Source organism: Pempheris klunzingeri, chromosome 14 (assembly GCF_042242105.1).
Source record: "Pempheris klunzingeri isolate RE-2024b chromosome 14, fPemKlu1.hap1, whole genome shotgun sequence".
Classification (NCBI taxonomy): Eukaryota; Metazoa; Chordata; class Actinopteri; order Acropomatiformes; family Pempheridae; genus Pempheris; species Pempheris klunzingeri.
Genome location: NC_092025.1, coordinates 23,550,715 through 23,577,401, shown reverse-complemented (window position 1 = coordinate 23,577,401; position 26,687 = coordinate 23,550,715). Strand labels below are relative to the sequence as shown.

Genomic DNA, 26,687 nt, shown 5'->3' with positions numbered 1-26,687 from the left:
GCACTATGTGCAGCGGACACTTAACTGTATATTCATGGATTAAGTGGATGTGATGGAGGAAATGGAAGTGCACCAACTGTGCTGTTCATTACGGCTTCATAAACAGAGACTTTGTTTATGTTAAGGATTTTAAGTGACACAAAATCTAAGTCAGTGTAGTATTCTGAATTGGTTAAAAGTGGTCACTGGAGGAATGAGATTACATTTTTGGCAGAAAATATCTACAGATTTCACCAAGTGTTCAGCAAGATCGCTGCTTTCCTGATAGAGTACAACAGAGCGACACCTGTGCAAGCATACGTGTTAAACTCAGCCATGTGGGCAGTAGAAATTTAGTTTTGAGAGTGTCCAGGATGGATTGGGTGAGGATGGTGTGCAGAAGGATAATAGGGGCATGGAAATGGGGAACGAGAAGGGTCGATAGCGTGGGGATGGACGGAGGCTGATTGGAGTCGTGAGGAGTCTGGAGTGGCTGGGAAACTGAGGGGGAGAGGGGGTCGATGATCTTTCTGCTTCATCATCCCTCTATGGTTCCAATAATAGAAGAAGACGAAGAAGAAGAAAGGGTTTGCGGGTCGAGAACTGAGAAAGTGGTCAGATACAGTTAGATAGGTATGCACAGGTGATTGATTAAATGAAAGTTCAAGAACAAGACCATTCCTCGCTCTCTCACTATTACATTCACCTGTCCTTCTCTAATTCAGTGTCCTGTACAGCTGTTGTGGCCCACGTGAGTCCAAAGCCTCAGTCCATTGTTTCTAAATAAAAGTAGTGGCTTCAAAATGTTCCAACATACATAACGCTGCAAACATTTCTCTTCTTGAACAATTTCTCAGCACTTGCAGTCCTTCATTCCCTTGGAAATCACCTGATTTACCTTCTTTTTCACCAGCAGAAATCTCTCTGGTGCTTTTTCAACATCGCATTTAATTCAACATATTTACTTGCACCATACTGTGCTCTCAAATTCTCTGTTGATGTTCTCACACATCTCTGAAAAAGGAAAAGACAGGAATGGGCACATTAAAAAAAAAAAAAAAACAACATTAAGTCAGTTTGTTTCAGAGTAACTCAGCACCTTCTAATTAAAAACCTGGGTACAAATAATTACTCTATTATTTCTTTCTTTGGGTAAAGAATAAATGGGCAGTTATTTTCAATAGCCACTTGAAATTGAATTAGACCCATCACCTTTTTCTGAGAGATTAGGCTGCACGGCAAGACTGGAATATGACTCTACTGTCGGAAGAATGACTCCTCTTTATTATACTCCTATAGAGTTCACAGCGCTGTTGCTTCTCACTGTGCTGTACCCCACAGCTATCCAGATGGCTTGTGCTTTTGCAGTGCAAAATAACATTACTAGCAGCTCCTCCACAAACTGCCTAATATTGTCCTACTGTTAGCCTGAATGCAGAGATAAACACAGGCAATGTTACAGTGAATTAAGTATTAATGCTGTGAAGGAGTTCATGGCAGGACAACGTGTGATTTGTCCCTAAAAAAAAAATCCTTTTAAGCTTTTTTTCTATGTCAGTGTGAAACATATTGACTAATTGAATCTGATTAATTAACCATTAGCAGAGAAAAGGAAGAGTCCTTGCAAGGGGAGGCTGATTATTGTAGCTACCGTACACTGACAACACACATTTGAACATATTTAGAAAAAATTGCATGCTCATTGCATCAGAGACACGATTACCTGTATGAGAATGAGGAGATGTTAGTCAGCAGCTAAATGAGGACACTTTAAAAGTTCCTTCATAACCTCATTTTGCTGTTCATAGAAACAAGCCTAGTCTGGTTGCAGGCGTCTGAATTGCTGCCCACATCTGCGATATTTTCAGCCATTCAACTAGATCTGGCATTGTGCTCAATCACTGCTGTTCCCTCAGTGTGGGAAACAAGTGACAAATTAGAGGTTTGTAGGTTTAGGACAGAGACATCATTATCCTGTGGCAGAGCCAGGATTTGACCTGAACAGACCTCGTGTATCATGAACACAATGTCAGACTGGATAATTAAGTGAAAACAACACAGCAATTCAGTCTGAATATCGGGTTATGTGGTGAAGCTAAAATGGAAAGGTCATTAAAATCAAAGAAAGTGTTCCTCTTGGGAACATGAATATGCTCAACAAGTTTGAAATTTTCCAGTTGGCTGTTGTGTTAATGTATCTTGTATGCAGACGGATCCTCTGGGGGGCATTAATGCACTTTTCACGGCAATGAGCATGTTGGATTTCTTGTGCACATGTGGATATTTTGACCGGAGAAAAGGTCGGTGGGGCAACAAATGTTTCATCCTCTGAGAGTCATGATTATTTCCTCAAAATTTCAAGGAAATCTGACAGCAGTTATTGAGACATTGTTGACTGAAGAAAAGTGCTTGATGGATACAACACCAGGACACTAAACAAGCCTTTATGTTTCATGTTTCTATACAGTCAGCTGATATTTTCCCAGAAATTCTGGATCAAAACACTGTTTTGAAGCTGCACTAAGGCGGCACCAAGTAGCAGCCAACACTAACTGTATACGGTGATTGTGAAACAATACCCATTAATCATATACCACAACATAAACAGTCTGGAGGCAGCAAACTAAATGTCTTCTTCATCTCGGTGTGTGGTGGCGGTGAGTTGATGAGCTCAGCTTTCTCTGGAGGAGCATTGATTCACTGCTGTTCAAGGAGACTGACTGACACTGACTTTTGGAGAGTAATCTCATCACAAACAAAGACTTAATTCCAAACTCATGATTGTAATTCTTTGGAAGGTAACCAACTATGGATGAAAGTCTATTGAAGGGGTAATAATCTTAACAGAGATCCTACTTCTAGGAACCAGTATAATCTGGCGCTTGAACAGATTCGTTTTCAACCTCTGGGTCATATAAGACTTGGGGTTCATGAAAGGGCAATAAAACTGTTTTCTTTATTCTACTCTCCAGCCACTATATAGTGTCCCTCCAATTCCCTCTGCTGCCATAAGACTGTTGTATTAAAAGAAAGATACTCAACTTTTGTCAACCTCCGTCCCTGCTGCACCACAGTTGTGTGGCATTATTGAAATATTGAAATAATTTTAGGGTACATTACCTACAGTCTGCACCTGAATAGTTTATTTGAAAGCTGTGATTCCTTTTTGAAATCAATTCATCCATCACAGCTGTCAAAATTTCCTCGAGGCACCAAATCCTGTCCCGTTCTGTGGTCCATCTGAAACTTGTGATCTGATGCAGCATGCGAAAGGGCCCCACACACAATCAAAGATAGATTTGATCATCATCAAGGGTGTTAATATTTCTAGCATATGTCAAGTTTAAAAAAAAAACGTATATGAATGATCATTGTAGTTGTGTTTTTAACTGTCTTATTAACTCTCAAACTTCAAAAGTGAACTTTAGATTCACTACAGCATCTTTAAAACCAAACTTTGAAGCTACAGTTCTTCAATGAATAACTCTCTATCATCATCAACAGAAATATGCACTGCTGCAATTGTACAGAAACAACATTGGCCATACTGTTAACATTCACTGCTATTAATACTGAAACTCTGGAGAATTTTGTGAAGCATCTTATTTCATCCACCTACTGTTTTGACACCCTGCCAACCACATTTTTCAAAACGTTTTCAGCTGCTTGGAAATGGATATGCTGAAAATTGTCAATGGCTTACTCTTATCAGGCATTTTTCCAAAATCACTGAAAACTGCAGTTGTTAAATCCCTTCTCAAGAAAGACAACCTGGACCCTTCAATACCAAATAATCACACACCCATCTTGAAGCTTTCATTTCCATTTGGAAAAATTATTGAGAAATTTGCTTTGATTCAACTCAGCACTTTTCAAATGTAAATGGCCTTTTGAACAGATTTCCCTCCAGCTTACAGCGGTATCACAACACTGAGACTGCACTGATAAAAGGTGTTAAATAATATTTGTCTGAAATACTTCTTGACAGACTGGGGAAGCGGGTGGGATTATCTGGCACAGTCACCATATCATATCTTAAAGGCAGAGGCTATGTCGTTGCCACTGATGACCATAAATCTGTGTAGATCACCATAACAGGGAGTTCCTCAGGGTTCCATTCTTGTGCCACTATTATTCAATCTGTATATACTCCCCACTACCTCAAATCATACATGATAATAAGATCGCTTATCTCGGCTATGCAGACGACGCTCAGGTTTACTTGGCTTGTTCACCAAGTCACCGAGTTCACCTTAGACTCGCTCCATCGATGCTTTGAGCACGTTAGAAAGATAAACTCGAATACATTTTAAAGTGCTACTGCTAGTTTATAAAATCGCTCAATAATCTTGGGCCAAAATACATTTCCGATCTCCTTGAATGAATATGAACTCATTCAAGTTCATAGTTGCCAAAATAATTGGAATTCATTATTTGGGCACCATGAGTGTTTTCCTGACAATCAGTCCAATATGAAGGACTGACTGACATTGCCATGCCTTACAAAACAAAAATAAAAAAATAAATAAACTGGATCATCCCACATTGCACAACTCATGGAGTGTGGAGGAGGTGGTAATTACAGTAGCTTTAAGTGCAATTACAAATAATCCATTAATCTAATGTTGTTTTCACCGCTCATATAAATATCAAAGTGTGAATGAAGAAAACTGAAAAACTGGGTGTTATTTGGTATCAAGAACACAATGCTTTAGAACCTGTGAAGCCTTTTTGAATCCCACACACGTCTTTTTTTATGTTGTGACTGTTGAAAGTTGTTTTCACCCTGACAACAGTGCAACAATCCGGGAAATGAGAGTCCCTTGTCACTTGGCATTTTGAAAGGACAAAGGATGAGATCATGCCATTAATTGTTTCAGTTCACTACTCAGCGCTGTAATGCTTCAATAAGATATAGTAGCCTCTGAGTTTAAAGAAGAGCTGGGCAATTACAAGCAGGAGTGAAGTGGGTCTCACTTTCAGCACAGAAGGTGAACAATGCAGACCGTCTCACCTCAATTGGGAAAAGGTTACAACTAAAATACGACCCAGCTCAAACCCAATAAAACATCGAAAAATTAACCTAAAACATTCAATTCCCTTAAAAAAAAAAAATTAAAATTGCTTCATGGGATCTTAGGTCACACAGTCTGTAACCTTTTTAACCATGTCTGTCATGGCCATTTTACTTTAATTTGATCTAATCACTGTATTTCACACTGCCTAAAGGCTAATGGTAAAATGTGTTTACCCCATTTGAAATGTAACAATTGAATTATGTCCATTCAGTTTTGCATATCGACAACTTAACATTTGCACTTGAGCTGCTCACCTGCAAAAAGAAGATCTCCCAGCGCTATTATTTTTAGTACACTTGGCAGCCCTATGCCGCAGTACAGCATATATATTTTTGCTCTCCATGTCCTGTTAAGTATTGTTGAAAGCTCACAAAGCGATTGTGACTGCGGTGGTTTAACAGATGCACTGTGCATATAGAAAAGATGAGTATCCACAAACTGTATGAGTCATTCAAAAGAATCAGTGTGAAATCAGGTCTTAAATATTATACAAGACGTTTGCAGGAGGATCTTTATGCAGGCGCACAAGTCTTCACTCCACCAATTGAGACAGACTGAGACACAGAAAGAAACATCGATGAAACGGGTCACACTAAACTCCATCTGTCAAATTTGTGAAAGGTCTCTTTTTGTGTGTTTATATATTGATTATTTTATGGCAATTATAAAAAGTCAGTGCCGCAAATATCCCATTAGGACGACTGAGTTTTTTCTCTCCCCAGCAAGGCTGTTTGTGTGTAATGAAGTCTTATTTTCCACCCACTGATAGACTTTCTTGTCTGTCTTTTGTTCTTCTGTCTTTACAGCTACACTGGGGACCTTGGACTTCAGTTTGCTGTATGACCAGGAGAACAATGCACTGCACTGCACCATTAACAAAGCCAAGGTGAGCCGCCATGCTGACGATATTGATGACGTTAATTTGCAGCCTCTTAAATGCTTTATAGGAACATTTTTGCTTGGATTTTGAAATAGAAATGTTTTAAAGTGTGTCTGAACAGTCACACTTTGCTTTTATCAAGGCCAGTAGGCTACCAGACCTTTGGTTACACCGGATATACTAAACAAGGAAATTGCAACACATGTCCAAAATGTTACGGCCATATTGACAGTGGCTGTACCTTACTTGTCATTCTATATTGATCATATAAGCATCTGTCACTACCTTGCAATATGACAATAAAAAGAAGGATCAATATAAACTAATTGACGGTTTTTTTAATATGTTTTCAAATTCAATAAGATGACTGTTAGAGATGAATATTTCTGCAGCACTTTACTCTCATATCAGCCTACACGAACTGGCAAAAAGGCTGTGGAATAGCAACTTAACACATCCCACAGTTCTCTGGGATGGAGATATCTCCGTCTATTTTCATCTGAGAAAACATTAATTATTTCAAAAGCATATTGCTAACAAACAGACCAAGAACGTGCATCCAACTAACTGTGTTTCTGAGCTTAAATCAGCATTTAAATCAGCATTAATCAGAAGGTTTTCTATCAATAATGAATCTGATGTGACTAGCTGGTGAATAAAGTCAAACATCTGGCGGCTAATGAGGCAGACATCTTTTACTGGAGTTGGTGGAGACCAAAATCAAGCTAGAAGGAGAGTGACTGTAACCTTTACTGCAGAGCTAGCTAAACTGAAAATACACCTTTATTAAAGACGTGTTATTATTAGAGCAGAACTTTGTTTTATTTCCCACTTTATCACATTGCTGTGAGAACTCCTGCTGTTATCTAATCTGCTGCTGTTTGAGGAGTTTATTTACCGGTGCTGCTGTTTGCTGTTCACTCCTTTAACTAATTATTTTTCTGAGAAGCCCCCGTGCATCATTTCACTTCATTTCCATTAGTACAATATGCAGTGATATTGTCATAACTCAGAGTTCACTCAGTTGGAGTTTCTTCTTTATCCTTCATGTTTTTATTTGATTGTAGTATTTTTTGTTCCACATAAAGTCACCGACCTCTGACCTTCCAGTCAATCACATGCCCCCTGCTTCTCAAGATACCAAGCTCACACTGCTATGACAATTAGCATGTTAGCACCTGTTGGCGAAAGGAACACTGATATCAGAGTAATTCTGAATCACTGGGGCATGTGATTAACAGAAACATGAGGAGGCAATGTCATTATTTATATATCATTTATTCATCTATTACTGATTTAATGTCTTTTTTATGCATTTCATATTGAACACTATGGGGTTCACTAAATACCTAAATTAATAAAGAAAAGAAGAAAGAAGACTGTATTCAGTTTGAGTTTGTGATAAAGTTCAAGTTATTAACTATTGCTGTTTCATTCCAGTGCCATTTTTATTTATTCATCTGTTCATGTTAGCAAAAGCATCTAAAATATCCTGTATATCTCATAGTATTGATTCAGCTGCACATTAATCTTGTGCCCTGTGTACAGGCCTCCTATGGACATCAAATTAGCATTGATAAATTCTTAGATAATACCCAGCATGTTGGAGCTGGACTGTAATAACTGAATCCTATCTGATGTTTAATAAAAAGCCAATTTAGATCCAATATACAATTAATGAGTGTCCTGAGGTGTCGTCCTCTCTGATTTCCTCTCCTGTGTTTGTTGTGGTGAGGAGGCGGTTCTGACAGCCATGGCTGCCGTCAGCAGCTATAACTCTTCTGTCTATCTGCCTGAATAGCCGGTTCAGAGGAAAGTGGGCATCAGAGGAGCCGGTCTTGGCAGCAGTGTTGGACAGCAGAGTGGGCATCAGGCCATCTTGATTTATGGTCTTTATTTTCTATACCGCTCTGCCTCTGGACTTCAGCTGCTGCCTAGCCAACCAGAGAAAATTATTCTCTCTCTCTCAAACACTGTATATACCAATTTCCAGGATTTAATTTGTTTGCCGAGTCCCTTTTTTGGTCTCTCTAGCCACAGAAAGTTGATTTTGTTGCAGAAGCTGCAGTAGCTTCAATAGCAAGTGTCTGAGCATAGCTCAATTAAGCGTTTCTCTGATTAGATCTGGAAGAATGAGAGAAATCTAAACACTTGATATCAGGGCCTGCTGAGCTGGTTATGGAGCGACAGCAGGCAGCGGGGACATGGTTTTATATTTATGCAGCAGTGTTTGCTCACATGTACAATGCTAATATCATCATAGCCCTGTTGGCTTTAGGTCAGAGAAATAAGTGGTGTGCACTGCAGAAAGACAACAATAACCTAAGCAAACAAGATAGAAGAGGGTAAAAAGGCCACTAGTCTGATTATTCTTCTAACATGGTAAAAGGGGTGAGTTGAATTTGCATAAAATAAGGATATTGATACTGATATAAATAAGGATACTGATAAAGAACATTTCAGAACTGCAAGAATAAATTATGTTACAACATAACAGGTATAAACAGGTCCCTTTTCATCCATTTGGTCATTAATCCCTCTAACAGCACTGAAATTCAGGAATATTTCTTTTCTTTGTTTCCAAAAAGGTATTAAATTCAAATATCAAGAGTGCTCTTTCTTCTCTGTGTGATTCCTCTCCTTTGGGCAAATGGAGGATTGCCTAACGCTGCAAACCAGTTTTCTCTGTTACTCATTACAAACGGTCTTGAAACTAACAATTTCAAAAACTGTAGACACTGTTGACCTTAAATGTAATGTAAGACAATGCAGTATTTTAAATCCCGTCACCAGACAAAGCCTCGATAGTGGATGAGGATGCTGCAATAGGCAGGCGTACGGCCACGACAACATGCTTCATTACTCTTATTTATTCTGACAATATCCAAACGTGGCAACTAAAAGGTGTGCATAAAAGAATACGGCATCAGTTTAGCATTGCGCTCCTCCATTTTCAGAATCACAATGGACAGCTGAAAAGATTATCAACATGGATGCAGCAGAACCAGAGATAAGAGGCGTCTGCTTTACCTACAACACAAAGCGACAGCTCGACTTTATTCTCAGACTTGTGGTCTCAACCAATGAGGCAGTTTGACCGATTTCTCACAGCTGCTTCTTTTTTTTTTTATCTTCCACATACGCAGTAGTCCTCCCTAAAACCTTATCTAACCCTGTAAGGTTAAGAAATTATTATTGTGATGAATAATTATTGTGAATTATACTATTACATGGTTAAGGTAGGGTTAAATTTCAGTCAAGTAAGGTAGAAATGAAAACTGCTTTTTTCTCTTTTCTCACGTTTGTACACGACTTTATAAGATAAAGAAACATTTTGACCATGTCATGCTAAACGCATGAATAGGTTTAGTTCTGCAGCTTGATCTAGCCACAAGAACCCCCCCACACACACACACACACACACACCATGTATGTTTGATGCTCTTCATCGCCCCTTCATTCACCCACCCGGCATAATGCAGACAAAATGCTATCCTGCATTATTGCTCTTCAATTAAGCCGCCAATCATCACCTCTCCATTTTCTCTCCTTTTTCTTTTTCTTCTGCTCTATTATTTCAAACAAAATTATATATTATTTATCATTCACTTTAGGTGTTTCTTTTTAGTGCTTCTTATGATTCAAAAAGAAATTAGTAATTCAGTACACCTCTCCTATCCTATCCTCATTACTGCACACAAAAATAACAAAAGTGCAATCGGAGGGCACTGTTTTACTCCTGTTCTTTGTTCAGCTAATTAATTCAGTCATTAATGCTTAGTGAAACACATGCACATGCTTATACAATCCCAGTATTTTAATAAAAAGGTCTCGTGGATCCTGAGAAACCCTGCAAATCGTGTGGTGCAGCAAGTTGGATGACGTATGGGTACAAAGTAAGGCGTCTGTGGGGCTCTTAGCAGCTGCACTTGATAACCTACTTTGGAATTAAATTGTAAGTGGAAATGAAGGGCTCTGAACCGTGCAATAAGGATGAAGGCAGTGGGACAAATAGCCCATAGACTCGTTCTTGTTAACATTTAATTAAATCCTCCTCACCTTGACGTGTCAACAGAACTATGTGATAATTAGGCTACCTTTTAGTTTGGTAATGAAGGCTACTTTTGCATGGTAAAGCGTCTGATGCTGAAATCATTTTTTCCTCTTTACACCACATGTTCTCTGTCCTGTTGGACGCTATGAGATTAAACCACGTGACAGTGTTATTTCATAGGAGTATTTACCTTGTCAAGGTGAGCTCTGTTTTATTTCCACAGTGACAGACGTCCACTAAGCGCAATGCTGCTGGAGGCGGAAAATTGCTGCTCGTTTAAACCAAAGATATTAAAGTGACATCAGCTAGTGTTTCAATTAAGCCTGGGGTGTGGGCGACAAGCATCGATGACTATCTTGGCATTTGTCAATCAAATTCACATTAAGAAAATAGTCTCAGTTAATGGCTATTTACTCATTACATGATGTGATTCTATTTAGATAAGTACATCATAACCAAACCTTGCTTTTATCCACCACAGACCCAAAACCTCTATGCTGCCATCTATAAAATCTCTGCTTACAGATAAAGAAGAAATACTCTTCCATTGTGCAGCATCCTCTGAAATGTCATTAATTCAAATCTAAACACATATAGAAATCTAAAAAAAAAAGGTAGAGGAAGTGACAACATCAGGCTGTTTTCACCTGAACCAATATTTCAGCTGTCCAACATGGAAATGAACTCATTTTGTAGTCTGTGATTTGTGATTATGGTAATTAGAAAATAAAAAAGTACTTATCATCCAGATATAGCACACAGATCATCATTACCTCATCAGGCAACACTGCTGTGTTATATAATGATGGAAAAATCAGAGTGGACAACAACGTTTCAGGGTCCAACAAGGCAGTAAGTCTATAAGATAAGAGTATTATCTTCCATCTATACAGTACAGGACATAAACAAAACTGTGCTCCTCCTTCACCCCAGTGTAAAACAAAAAGCATGAATCAATAACGGTGTGCTGTTGCTCCATGTTTGTTTTCTGGCTAATTGTGTGTCTGCATTTTTATTCTGCTGTAACACCAGGACCTCTGGTGCATCAACAGTCTGCCTGTCATACGTCATTCACTAATGTCTCTAACAGGTCCGTGTAGTGACTCACTTTAAAAACTGCCATGTAGAGAATCCCTCCCCGTCACAACAAGCACTCACTCGTGCTTATAAAAAATAATTTTAAAAAAAGGAACCATTTTTGGACACTTTCAAAAAACAGTACAAACAGCTGCTGTGTATCTTGGTGAATAGCAGCCATGCCGGCAGCCATGTTGACTCGCTTTCTCCTCTGAAAACAAAAACTGGAGAAGCTTAGTAATTATGCATGATATGGCACCAGTGGTCTAAATGATGACAGAGGTAGTCTGAGGTGAAAATACTCACAAATCGTGCGTTTAATTTTAGTAGGTTCTAGATTTCAGGAAACATCCAAAACACAAATTTAGAAAAAAAAAAAAGTTATGAGCTGAAAAGTCAGATAATTATCTGCCTTATAAAAACGAGAACAAACCACTGTGGCGGTGCTGGCTGGTGTTGTACTCTCAACAGCATCGAGAGTGAAATCACGAATCCTCATGATTTAAATAAAGGCTGACCGAATGAATGATGCAACATTCAGTGAGAGTGAAGCAAACATTTAGAGCACAGAGAGTACAAACAAGATACGAACGAACTGCAACAAGCAGAACTACTGTACAACAAACGTGAAAAACAGAAATATAAGTATGTGAAGTGTGAACTGCAGCAGGAGTGAAACCAGTTTAAGGTAGTAATGTATATGGGATATGTACGTTCTGCACAGAAGACGTGTGCTGGGAGTCAGACAGGCTAAGGGCACCACTATAGGAAGGAAGGATGGGAAGTGGAGTATGAGTATTTGTGTGTGTGTGTGTAGAAAGCAGATGGGGATGGTCCATAGGTCTTTGCTCATTATGTCGAGCTTGGGGGCAGCTTTGAGGAGTCTGACAGCCTGGGTCTTTTAAAAATGTCATGGATGGAGGGGAGACGGGTCCCAGTGATGGATTCGGCTGACTTCACTCTTCCTCTGTAGGGATTTGCGATCTGAGTTGTTGCAGCTCCAACACCACCCTCTCTGGTTCCTTTGTCGAGGGTGGACATCTCACGCTGGGTGGTCGAGCTGTAGTCTGAGCTAGTCCAGGTCATCGCCCAGGAAACAGACATTTGCAAAGGAGTCAGTAAGGAGAGCTTGTGTGAGTCTTTGGCCCAGAATGAGTTCCAGCTTGTTTGCTTGTGTTTTTGCTTAATCTCACACGTCTCCTCTTGTTTGAGTGGCAGTAGTAGGCGGTGCCACATCTTCAGGCTCTGGCAGCGAGCTAAGAATGCGCATAAGTATTGATTCAATAACTTGTGGAACCCGATTCTCAATTTCCAGCAGTGTCCATCAGTCATAGACACAGCAGACAGTCAGACTAACATTTAAATCAACAGTTAGCATCAAGAGCAGGAGTGGCGCTGCCATCTTGGAACCTACAGCTTCACCATCTCCTCAGGCTGCACTAACTGAATCAAGCCTCATCCATTGGAATATCTCACATGGTGGAAATACGTCGATTCAGCCCCTTGAAACAAGCTTTGATTGATTTAAATAGCAATACATGCATGTAGACATTCAGAGAGCGAGAGAGAGAGAAATAGATCCAAGCTAACAGCACTTCCTCTACATGTTCACGGTCTGTGTTGGCTGCAGTCGTCAGGATGTGTGGGATCCTCATGACTCAAACACATAGGAACGAGTAAATCTCAGTTTTTTGTTGGTGTATTTCACTTAGTTGTTGCCCCTGGTGGGATTTTAGTGAATTTTACTGAATGACTCACAGATCTGGCTCCAAGACCTCAGACATCAATAGAGTTTGTTTTTTTAAATATTACAGTAGATTGATATTGGTAAAGCTACAAGGTAAATTGATTTTTCTTTTCTGTGTATTTCATCGGTATTTCAAATGCTGAATTTTCATTTGAAGCTGGACCGGAGCACAAAGATTGTGGTTTCTCAGCTGTGCATAAATACAATATTCAACTTCTTAGTATCAAACCAGATCAACTTAGATACAGTTACTGCTGCCAGAGGCGTCACTTTACAGCCTCCTCATCCTACAAACAGCAGAACATGGGAGGGCAGAGCTTAAAAACTATGAAACCAATTAGTAATTTAACCAAAAAAACTGAAATATCCAAATTCTTAAAGTTCTTAATGCAAACCCTACAAAAGCGTGTGAAATCTTAACATAGTGAATCTTATAAATGACACCTTCCCCCTCTTCTTCCTCACACCGAACCAGTCAGTAAAGTCCTCCTGTGACTCTGAACGCCGCATATAAATTCAATGCAAAGATTCGATTAGACGCAAATACGTCTCCACAAGTGTTTCAACTTGAACACAAACATTTTAAGCGGTATGAATCTGCCTCTTCAACATATAGAGACAAGAGGGAAAAGGACAGACTGGAGGGGGAAATAACACGAAGAACTGGAGGTGAAAATTCCCTTGAGGGCGGAGTAGAAATGTGTGAAGTCAACTTTAAAGCAAGCAACAACACACCTGTAGAAACAAGGAATGAAAGTGTGCTAGTCTGACGCTTATGGGAGTTTATTTTCTCTATTTTTTTAAATTTGAGATTAAGGTTTCTTTTCCAAAAGAGACCTGAGAACAAACAACATTCTCAATCATCATTCAGCAAAATAGAACATGATAAACGCATCAGATAATCAGACTTTAGTTACTTTGACAAAACAAACACGCTTCAGTCTCACAACTCCATGCTAAGTTGGCACTGCTCTCTAAAGGCTTCTCTTCCGGTCAACAGTGTGATATAACACTGAATGGTTGTTCATTCTGCACCTAATCTTTTATCAGAACAGTCTCTGCTTTAATTCTTATATAGATTCAGCAAAGTAAGAAGTTTGTTCTTGTGACATTATTTTCTTTGCCCTCACATTTAGGCTATGATGGTTTCTTCCGCTGCACATGCAAGACAAAAGAAATACATCAAATGTAATAAAGGACAGGATTTATGCATGAAAATCAATGTTGATTTGTTTACTATCCCAGAAAAACACATTAACAGTGAAAGCATCTCAAAGTACGGCAGAGTACATATGGAGTGTATGCACAGAGACATGCTAGAGGAAGGCTTTTTATATTAATAAACCACAACAAAGTTATTTGAATGACCTTAAAAGAGGCTAAAACACATCTTAGCACACACGGTCCACACAGGCACTTTGAAAATAAAAGCACGAGCGGCATGTTATGCAGCTACCAGTCGTGGCGTTTGAAGGACGGCTCTACCTGCTGCAGTACAAACAGCCACGAGCCTTTTAGCTCGACTGATGCAAACATAAAATAACCGTGCATTCTTATTTCATACCATTTCAAATTTCAACACCCTGTAGCACCCTGCCACTTTAAAGCTCTGCTCACCTCAGCCGAACACTGAACTGTTCACTCTCTCATGCAATTGCGTTAGCGTGTGCCTAAAATCGGGTCCCGTCATTGTGCTTTGGTTCTACTGCAGGCATCCCTATAGCGCGTTATGCCTCACCACATCACCACACAACCATAAAATTATCCAAAAGAATGAGTCCCTGCAGGAGGCCTGCCTGTATGGGAAGATGCAGTCCATGCCCATTTCCTTGCTGCCATTGTTCCGGTTGCTCAGCTTTGTGAGGGCTGAAAAATTACAGGCCTGTTTACAATCTTGCACCCCTCTCTCTCGCTCTCTCTCTCTGAAAAACACCTGCCAAATGTTATAGCTCTTCTCAACAATCCCCACCAGCTTCATTGGAGGTAAAAAAAAAAAAAAAAACAACCATTAACCACTGACAGGAGGCTCGTCCTCAGACACAGCAGCCTGGACACTTTGTTGGCATCCACATCACTGCTTCTAGGTGATTTCACTCACACCTGACTTTTCTAATCTGGTAACAGATCACAGCTGATCTGAGGTGTGTTCAGATGTTATAGGATTAAAAAACAAAAAAAAGGTCCCATAAAAAAGCTCTTCAAGAGGAGACGCTCCTCTCCCTTTTTCTTCAGCTTCATCTTTCAGTAAAGGGGTGTGAAAACACGCCGGTTAGGTTTTGTTGCCTTTGTGATGTCATAAGGGGATCATGTGACAAAACAATAAAACTACAAAATCAAATGTTTTTCTGAGAGGTGAGGAGGTCGAACTGGTACAAGAGTTCAAGTAGCTTGGAGTGATTCTTGATTCCTCCCTCACTTTTAAAAGTCATGTTAAAAAAAATGTCTAACAATTAAATTCAGCTTAAACAATTTTAAATATATCCGATCATCAATGACGATTAAGGCAGCTAGAATGTTTCTGCATGCTATGGTGTTCTCACATATCGAGTATTGTTTTACAAACTGGTCTCTCACAAATGACACCATCCTCAGACAAATAGAAACATTATAGAAAAGAGCATTAAAGATATTTGTCTCTCATGTCTTCTTCTGTTTTTAGGTTTCCTCATTTTGTCTTCTGTCATGTTTTGTGCTGCAGGATCACCTGTCCATGCACCATCGTCTGTCTAGATGTTTCGTTAATATTTTAAAGGTTAATTGTGTCTACTATGTATATGAATGTGAACTGCTGGCATTTTACACCTTGCCCAGGGACAACAGTTGAAAAATAGCTTCCTTACACTAATACTGGCACATTTACAGAAATGTTCATAATGTGTACCGTCCCTGTTAAATAAATAAATAAATAAATAAAAATAAAATGACCGGCAGCTGAGACCGACTGTCCCCACCCACTGAAATCTCTCCTGTCCGCCATATTTTTTCCTTTCTGATGTTCCCTGCAACACAAAGATGTCAAACACGAAAGCAAACCACACAGATTGTTCTGTTCCTCTAAATCCACAGCAGCCACGTCTGGCATGAGAAAAATAATGTGTTTAGATGTGGAGTCGGGGTTTGAACGTTTATCTCTAGTGTCCTTCATTCTCGTTATCTCACCTGTCAAAAGTTTTCACCCATCTTCCCTCTCTGTGACGACTGGCTTTTCACTCCACCTTCTAGTTCTGCTTCATTATTCATCCGCAGGGGACAAACACTTTCATGCCAATGCTCCCAACGAGTCGTTTAGATATTTCAGTCTGGACCTTCTGACTGATATTATCATAATCAGGGCAGCGTGTGTTCATTTCTTCCAAATTAAAAAGCATCGTCTCCAGCAGACCGGTGGTGTGCTGGATATCTGGGGAGGAATTCAGCGGCACAAAGGAAGCAGTTTTAAAAAAATATATATTTGTTTCCACTCAGTAGAGATGATTAAAACAATATAGTTGCCATCCACATCCAGCATAGTACACTAACGCCAGTATTATTTTCACATATTAGACCTTTACACAGCTTTTTGTCAACCTCACGCCTTGATATATTGCCGCTTTACTTCCTATCTGCAAGTGCAGTCGTAGCTTGTTGTAACCCTCCTTCTCATCCTACACATGTTGGAGTAAATAGCTGGGTTCACAGTCTTTCTACAGCACCACCTCCTCCCATAGAAAAACAGGTTTCCTGCCCTTATCAGTGAATCAGACGCTGTCTGAACCCTGACCCTATTCAATTGCAGATCCAAGACCTGTTTATTCAGCATCGCCTACACTACAACCCACCTTAACACTCCACTGCAGTCTGTCATTCTCTTCCTTCTTCTGCAGACTGCCCTTTCATTGCCCAGTACGCCCACACACTCGTGTGGGGGGAGATAGCGCACACACACACACACAGGATCTGTTTCTTAAAGATGTTTTTCTCCTTCTGTATTCATTATCCTCGTTTGTATGGTTTCGTGTCGCTGGTTCGACATAAAAAAGCTTCAGAAAAACAACTGGTACTTAATTTGTAATCCCTGCTTTACAGTAAATGGAAGAACATCAGAAAATTCTTCAAAATGTGTTATTTTTATTGTTTCTAAATATTGATGAAATGTCTAAGACACTCTCTCGAAAAACTATTCAGAAAAAAGGATAAAGCGAAAAAATCAATTGAGATTCATATTGTGGTTTGTGGTGCTGCCAAGTCTGGGACCAGGACACCGTCTTTGTCTCCCTTTTGTTCAGAAAGAGCGTTGTTAGTTTTGTGCATCGTCAGCAGAAAAAAAAGGGCTTCATAGTTCAACATTTTAGAAAATACGCTTATTCATTTTCTTTATGAAAGAGACGAGTGAAGTGCAAAGCCGGAGGGAGGAAGTAGTTCACTGACAAATACGCCTGCCATCACCTAGAAAATTCACCAAACACATTGTATTTTGTCTGTTTAATGTGTACACAAACAGGAAGGTAAAACTACTTAGATTCTCTGGCTGTCACACAGGTTGCCAGATTTGCTAAGTGAGCACAGGTGTAGGTTATAACTTCTGCACAGGCATGACGGTACCAAACCTGGCAACCTCACTGTGATGACAAGATTTAAAAGAGGTGTAATATTTTTCATTTGACTTCTATATTTTGTTGAGTTTCATACTGAACATTGTTAGAAACATTTGGGATAATGTGAAACACAGAAAAATCCATAATTTTGTTCGAGGTAAAAAAAGGTGGGTTTCATCTTCATATCCCCTTTAGTTGAGTTGAGATAAGGAGAAACATGGAAACACCAGATGATGTCAAAGACTCACTGCACCCTCATGTTTTTGGTTCTGTATTGATTTAACAAACAGTCTGTGTGTTACTGAGCTGTAGGTGTTTGTAAATGTTCTTTTTCCCTCCAGGAATATGTGTTTTTTCAACAATTGCTTTAAAAAAAAAAAAAAGGGGGACACCATTAAATTTATCCTTCCACATATGTTATTTATTCCTGCTGCCACTCACCACATGGAAGTGTTGACATGCTGAATGTGTTGAGACATCATCTTGATTTCTCTGCCTTTATGTGGGAAATGTGTGAAGGCTTGTGGGCAGAAACTCCCACTGAAGCCATCCTTCGAATCAGCACACCGATGCAAAGCTGCTTCTGTAATTCTTAGACTACTTATTGTCACAAACCATCACTAATTGTTGTCTCAAACCGCAATTAATTCATGCCAAATGTAGGCAAGTTAACTAACGATGAGCGGTGAAAGTGATTTTCAGTCAGTTTCAGCTTCGTCTTATTTCATGTCAAGTTTCAGTCTGTTTTTTCTTGTCTTGTTTTACTTGCATGTCAACTCAGTGGCTCGACTTTAATTTCATGTGATCAATGTTGTTTTCTCTTTGTCTCCTCCTCCTCCTCACTCTTTTGCATGCTCTCATCGTCTCTGTGTGTCGCTGCTTTATGTTTGTGGGGAAAACAGCTTCCTGTCCCCAGATACAAGAAGGTAAGCCGCTGAGATAAGCTCAAATCCCAACCAGTCCCTACTAATCAATATTAGTCTCATCCAACCAACGTCTAGAACCAATGAACCCTGACTGAAACCATCACCAACCCCTAGCTAACCTCCTCTGAACCCCCCCGCCCCTCATTATCACTGCATTGTCCTTTTGTTCATTTTGCTAAAAACAAAGCAATGTTTGTGTTGTTCTGTTGGTCCCGTTCTTATCTGGTGGTTCAGAACCACCTGTTGGAAATACTTACTCACCAAGACAAGTCAACTAATTAAAAGCAAACACTTTAATAACAAGCACTGACAGGAGCGTGCAAAGCAATGTTGTGATGGACTACACAGGACTGAAAGGTCACCCACCTTACTGATTAATTAAAGGTAAACGCCATCATTAGATACAAGACTCCTTCACATCATGAATCAATGTTGTCCGGGCAGTTGTTTGTAATTAGGCATTTGTAATTTATGTTTTTGGTGAACCCACTTTCCCTGAACCAAAATCTTTCCTGCTCAAACCAGAAAGTCCTTCAATAGTAGAGTTGTTAAATCAAATTGTTGGTTTATTGTACAAGAAACTCCCTGTTCCACTAATTCTGATGTTTTTAAATCCAATTTTTACTCTAAAAATAACAAAACGAGGGATAATTTTTGTCCCTGACAGTTTTATATAGCAGACACTGTTGAACAACCCAAAACTGGAAAAAAAAAAAAAGGTACAACTACTATTAAACATTGACTTTAGTAAGGCAAGGCAACTTTATTTGTGTAACACTTTTCAGACACTTTCAATTAAACGTGCTTTACAGGGCCGTAGGATTAAAACAAACAAACATATTTATCAGAACGATAGTAAGTGCAGGTACATCAGGCCTTATTTTACACTAGGTGTTGCTGCTAATATAAAAAGTTCTTTATATTTCTCTCTTTAATCTTGTCCAGGTGTTTCCTCATTCGTTGTGCGCATTGCATTGTGGGATATGGTGTCCACCAACAGCATACTTGAAATTCAAGTAGGTTTAGTTTGTATACGTCGTCATTTGTCTTTGAGGACATTTTTACAACATAACCACACTCTGAACCGACTTAAATGGAGTCGAGTGCTGTCGGGCAAATGGCATCTGGGCAGTTCTGTAATAGATATCCAAGTATGACTGATGAATATTAATGTAAAATGGCAGCTTTAGAATGAGGACTTCTCACTTGGACTGACACCAAAATGTAAATGCTCCTGGAAGAAACTAATCAATGCTATTATAAGAACGTTACCTCCCAATAACTGATAAACTACGACTTCAGTTTCTTTCCCCGTCAATAAAAAAGATAAAATAAATAGATAAATCCAAATAGGCCTCTGCTGAGTCTTTCCACCAAATCGATGCACGTCATCAACAACATGACTGGCATTGAAACTAATGTGTCCCAGCTTGACCCCGCGACAGAACCCTCACCTCCCCTGCACTCCTCTCCTCCTTAAGCCCCTCGATCAACAGTGTTGACATTCATTGGTGATGAATGGGACCCATCTGCCAGCTGTCCATATTGCCTGCTTCCATCAATCTGGGATCGCCTCAAGTAGCCTTGACCTGAGCACCTGCACTGATCCCAGGTGGCCCCTGAAGCATTAACCCCTTCTTTTACATGACTGCGGGTCAGCTCCCTTCTGCATGAGATAAAGGCTCCGTCTCATCCATCCTGTTATCTGCTGCTGCTGGTGATTGATGCTTCCTCTACCTGCGTGTTGCCAGGCCAGTCAGATATGGTAATGAAGACATATGCGCCGGCTGATGAAGAGGCTGATAACACTCTGGAAAATAAGCATCCGTGTGGGACATACGGCTTAGAAAACACACATGAATAATATTAACTCCAAATATAATGTTTGCTCCAAAGCTCCACCTATAAATAAGATTAAACGTTATGGCTTCATGTTAGGAAACGATACCACAGAAAGACTAAAAAAGAAAAGATTACACTGGATAAGTATTCACAAAAATAAGCATTAAAATTCAAACAACATTCAATAAGCATTATGGGATTTTCAGGGTAAGGTATAGATCAGGAGATGTATCTCTAACCTACAGTATGGATCACCAAATGTGATATCTTTGTGGTGGTGTTAGTGCTAGAGGTGTGCAGGACATGAATGTAGAACTGAATCCTCATTATCGATTGATAAGTTTGTTTCCATTCACCTGCTCTTCTGCACATTAAGTTACACATAATAACAGCTGGATAGAAACACCCACATTTTGGGGGAAAAAACAAAAATACTTGCAATATATGTTTTACATTTGGCTTTAATTGCTAAACATTAAGTTTGTATAGTAATAAAAGCAAAATGTGATAAAGTGCGGTGGAAATATTCGGCGAATAAATGACTTTAATGTCCACTGAAACTTCCTTTAAAATAAAAATCATTTCAAACAAAGTGGAGGACAAAAGCATCAGCTATGTGACTGCAACCTTACTCACAGTAAAGCAACATTATGTAACTGTTTGACCTGAAAATAACAGAAGTGGCAACTCTACAGCACCATTTCACACACACACACACACACACACACACCAAGTATGTGTCTATGGGATGTTCAGGTTCTCTCTCTCTCTCTCTCTCTTCGGCTCGGTTTTCCATCAAAGTCTGTTCCCCTCCAAATATTTGTGCTCATTAGGAGAGCAGAACCCTTCGTCTTTCAGGTTTTTATATTATAATTAAATGCAGCATAAAAGCCATATCTCCACCACATTCCCTACATTGTTTTCACCTGTGTGAGGTTTGACTGGTGTTCTTTTGGTTCATTCATTATTTTGGTTCATCTTATTGCTCCCTCTTCTTCTAAAATGGTAAATGTATCATGATGTTTACAGGTATACGCATGTTTTTCTGTAAATTCAGTAAAAACTTGTGTTACATTTGAATGGAAAAACCTAATTAACGACACGCAAAGTCTAGTAGATAAAAAGATGGTTTGAATTTTTGCACTAAACTTAACAAAATGATTTGAATCAGCTGATTGTTTTGTATTTCCCACCCATGGTTCAGACTATCGCTCCTAAGCTATGAGTTGTAGGGTCAGTATAGTACACACACATATATATGGTCATTATCTGAAGTTAATGAGTCCTTGCAGTATCTGAATGTGACTTCAGTGCACACACACACACACACTTTCTGTTCCAACTCAGCACCACCCCACATGCCAAGCCCCACACACCCCTCACTGCCTCTGGAAGATGTCAAGGAAGCTCATAATTCCCCAAACAAAAAAGGAGCTCAACTTCATTTCACAGCATTTAAAGGCTGTTATTCAAGGGAAGTGTTATGAATGAGTATGTGTGAGATGGGAGGTGTGTGAATAGACTGATGCATGTTACCCATCTGCCTTTCGCAGTGGTCATTTTTCTCCAGCCCTCGGTAATTATGATCAACCGAGTATTCACAGTGTGCTCGCGCAATCAGCGGCATGACGCAGCTGCCTGTTCATCCCAATCCAACTCCGCATAATGTGCCTCCGCTTAAATGATAGCTCAGGTGTTTGCTGAAGGCAACAATAGAGGTAGATGAAGGCAGCACATTAACCTCTCCAATCAGCTCTCGTGGCGCCATCTCAATAACTTTGTTGTGAGGAAGCCACACTCAGAACGTACAGCTAAATATCAATAAAGAAATGTAACTCAGAGGAGCAAATAATAGCAGAAAATGAAAATCAATAAACAAGGAGTTGAAGGTTAAGTTCTGATTTTAGTGGGAGCTTTGAGCTGCTTTATATTCCTTTTTTCTTTGCACATAAAAAAAAAAAAAAAAAAAGAGTTGTATTCCAGATCAAGCGTGTTATATTTATATATAGCCAAATATTCTACGTGTTTAGTTCAGCCAGGCTGCTGCTTGAATAAGGGAGGAGAAAATAAGAAACAAGATTGAGGAGAAGGGTCACGGCTGGATAAGAGATTGGGGTTGCAAAGTGAATGTTGACTGCGTTGTATCGCCTTATTTTCAGGGCACTGTAGAAATCCCTCTGCCTCCCGGCTTTGCCTTATTTTTCTGGTTGTATTCAACAGTCCTCAGCGTGGCAGCAGGGCTGCAGACACTTCTCAGTGCAAGTATTTCAGACTATAATTATACCCATTTACAATAAGATTGTATTCATTCACTTCTTACTAACCTCTAAAAAAAGGTACACGCAAGTCTTCAGGTTTGTGTTTGTACAGAATGGAAACATTTGAGAGTTTCAAAATAAGATATAAACTTCCCAGCAGTAGGGTTCAACCCCTCCGGCAAATCACGACTTGGTCATCTTGACAAATTTCGACAGACACGACTCGTTTTTCTCTCTCATGTGTGACTGAAGTTATCATTTCACCAATGCAAACAAATAAAAAGGCCTTTGGCAGTATCTGAATGCATGTTTCATGATCATAAAAAGAAAGACGGGGACATGGGGGGAACCCTGAGTCCACAGAATAAAAATACAGTCACCCACTGTGTTACATTACTGATACCTTCAGTTAAATATTCTATTTATTTGCCGGTGGAGTTTCTGTCTCGGTCATGTGCAATACGTTAGGAGAAATAATAGACTTTCTATTTACCATAGAAAGCTTATTTCTCCTCCCTCTCTCTAGTAACATGTCAAACATTTGCTGGAAATGGTTTTAATTACAATATAAGCCACTACGAACTGAAGCAGAAACTATTGGGCCAACAGAGAGGTGCAGGCTTGAATCTGTTAGGTCACCATTTGTATTTGAAGGCTGCTGTTATTGTATCTGATGTCGCATTAGTTGAGACACATGGACTTAATTCCATTGGGAGTTGGAGGACGGAGACTTTTCCCCAAAACTCATTTCTGTTTCCCCTTCTCACAGCTGCAGTTTGATTCCCAAAAACTAAAGTAGAACATCTCTGAATCGTGTCCTCTGACTGACACGAGGTGAGAGAGAGGAGAAGCATTGCTCAAAGTGTTGATAAGCTCATCGGAGTTGCTTGATTATCTTGCACCGACAGCAATTAAGCTTAATGAGCTGCACTGAGCGGTGCAGAGAGTGGTGGATGGCCTTTTTATGCCCCGAGTTTTGCCTGTCAGGCTACAGGTTCCCAACCTTTTTGCCTGATGAACCCCACAGCCCTGTTGGATGAGCTCAAGTCTCTGCTCGTTGACCACCTGTCATGTTCCATGTGTTCATTTGATTTAAATTTTAAACTGGATCCCATTTCACACCATTAATTGTATAAAAGCGGACGCTGCCACATTGATCTTTTTACAATCGAGACGTCAATATTTCAGTAGTATCAGGTTTCTATCAGGGAAACTGGGTTTAGGAAATCACTCTGGCAAGGAGAAAAGTAAAAAGGAGGGAAAACAGGGACTAAATGTTGGCTCTCTGACATGAAGGACCAGACAAAAGGCAGACATGGACTTTATATAGACACAGACAGGTAAGTGAGCACAGGTGGAAACAATGAGGGCGGGCCAGACAATCACACAGGAGGGAAAACACACAAAGGAAGGAAGTGGAGCTAAAAACAACAAAGGAAAACATGAACTACAACAACAGTCACATGAATAAAAAAGACCAAACTAAATAAAACAACCTATGTTACAAGACTTTTTTTTTTTTTTTTTTAGTGTTTCTGTGTTTCATTTACTTTTAATGCCAACGTGAGCTCTCTTCAAATAACAGTTCCTGCTGTTGGATCAGCAGCAGAGTTTGTCCCTGCAGCTATAATTCACACCCGTTATTATATTTACACATGTTGTAAGGCACGTCAAAACATACCTGATGCAGGCTGCACAGTACGTCTTCTGGTGTCTCCCAGAATTTATGTTCAGATTTGTGGTAGCAAATAGGTTTTGAGGGGAAATGTAATGCCGATCAGTTACATTTTTCTATTAACATAATGCCGAAATGCTAATTAGCTTACCTGGCAAGTTGGAAAAATGTTGATACTGACCAAATCAGTCAAATGTTTACTGACTACGCATTTCATTTGTTTTCTGCCCAAATATCCAATATCGTCACTATTGTCCACTCATACTGAATTCAGCGTTATCCTACTGTTTCAGAGTTAAGTTTAGGCACTGGCAGCACTTAGTGAAGGTTAAGGGAATTCAGAAAAAGTCCGCAGTTACTTGAGAAGTAAGATTTTTTAACAACAGTTAACTGAACTGAGATCATGATTTTTCCCGAACTTTAACCAAAGTTTTATTTTCTTTTATTGTCTAAACCTAACCACACACAGTCTGGTGTCACAGTGTCAGGGTCCACCAGAGTAGCTGTGATTCAGAGTTTCAGAGGGAAACTTTTAGTTTTATTTTGCATTTTCCTGTTTTATTTTGTAGTACTGTCCTCTTCTTTCTGCGCTTTCCTGTCTTGCAAGCCTCATCAGCTTGTCTTTGTTTTCCGTCTCTGTACCCAAACCTGGACTTACACCTGCTCTTTGCATTGTTGCATTGTTACGTAGTTTCTTATTAAATGTAGGGTTAGGGTTAGGGTTGTGTAACCCTAACCCTAACCCTTGTATATAAACTTCATTTTTAGGAAACAGGGACGGCACTGTGTTACCTCATCAACACCAAACAAAGGATGAGTTAAAGTAGAAAAGAGCTTTTACAATAGCTTCCATCAAATCGTTATATAACACAGAGCCATGTGATTTTCTTACTACATCTTTGTTCTCTGTCACAAACTGTAATCATACTTTTTATCTGAACCAAGAGACGGAGTGACAATAAAATCCTATAAAGACGTGAGCTGAGTTCTAACAACAAATGTAATCCCGCTGAAGTGATATCTTGCTGTACGCAGACATAACTGTCTCTGTGACATACTTAAAAGAAATCAAAAAGTAGCTCTAATCTAGTTTAGCATTTCCCCTTCGCCTGATTTCATGGTCTGTTTTCATAACGTGGTTTCTTCTGTCTGGACTCTCAGTTTCCCCGCTTGTCAGAGAAATACAAATACACCCGACTCTGTCTATGCGCGATCAAAATGTGGACGTTTTTAAGAGAGTCGGCCGGAGAAATTCGTGTCACTGTGGCTCTGTTTCACCGACAGGATCTAAAGCAGTAGTGTTGCCTTATTAGAGGCACAGTTGAGTGTGTCATTTTGCTGCCAGTAATTCCTGCTGAGAGCTGGGCTTTGAGCCGAGCTCCTCTGTTAAGCCTGATAATTGTGGGTGAATAGACGTCAGTTTGTTTTGTTTTTCCTGTTTTGTCTTTTTCGGTCCATAAAAGAAAGAATCATAAAGACAGAGAACAATTAAAATAATGGCACTGGGCTCATTATAAAGAATCTTCTCTCTGGTTTTTTTTTTTTCTTCCTTTTTGCATGATGTCTGTTTTGGGTGATGTGACATATTATTTTCCAGATGAGAAATGAAATCTTTGTATTGTGAGATCATAAAGCCGCAGGGTCTCTGCTTCTTTATCCCGAGTACTAATGGTTTATTATTCAGACAGTCTAATTTTACTGCGTGCTCCTCTCTGTGCAATAGAGTGAATGTTCATGTGTTATCATCGCCATTCACAGTTCTACTCCACACAACTTTTTCTATTACACATATACGTTATCCTCCTGTCATTTATGACCTTATATTTATTATTTTTTGCTTCATTTAATCACAACAGACAAACTAGGACTCAGTGCAAGAGAATAATCTGCGAGTGTGGACCCAGCAGAGGTGTTAAATATTGCAACTTTCCAGCAACACTGATGACTGACGGCATCAAATATTGCTCACATGAATTAGTTACCACCGCGGACGCAGTAGTAAACACTGTAGGCCTTGAAGCCACCATGAAAAGCTCCTCCTGATGCTCAACAGTTTGAGGTGGTTCAGCAACAAACACATTACAGCACATTTCATCCTGCATTCCTAAGTATCGCGGCGCTGCCCCTGGGAATCAAGACTCAACATTTTGCACCAGTGCTCGGCAATCACACAGGGTGAAATCAATTGTGGAAGAAGCACAGATAACATGTCTCTGTGATGGTAGCCTCAGAGGGCCACAGTGACGCACAGTGCAGCCATGACGATCCGCTTGCGTACAGTCAGGGCCACATCTCTCACCTTTTCTGTCGGATTACTAAAATATTGCTGGGAGAAAGATTTACAACCACCGCTTTTTTTTTTTTTTTTTTTAACGTTTGAGGAAATACATCTGCAGAACTGCAGGTTGTATAATTTCAAGTTGACATTAGACCCTGCTTCTTAAATCAAACAGCCGAACTGAGACTAGCGGCACGTTCTTACAGAGAACATCCACATTCACACACAATATAAAACATGTTTTAAACCAAAGGTGTTTTTTTTTTTTTACTATAATCTTTACTAACTCTAAATGAAACCATCAGAAATTCTATCTTGT

At 39.6% G+C, this 26,687-nt stretch overlaps 1 protein-coding gene across 1 annotated transcript in view; it reads left to right on the top strand.

The window, feature by feature from the left end:
* The window catches only part of doc2b (double C2-like domains, beta), a 107,700-nt gene that overhangs the window by 47,369 nt on the left and 33,644 nt on the right, over positions 1-26,687 (top strand). Inside the window, exons 2-3 of the mRNA XM_070843888.1 lie at positions 5,864-5,943; positions 18,292-18,315. Of these exons, the coding sequence (XP_070699989.1) occupies positions 5,864-5,943; positions 18,292-18,315 (104 nt within the window). The remainder of the gene's footprint in view (positions 1-5,863; positions 5,944-18,291; positions 18,316-26,687) is intronic.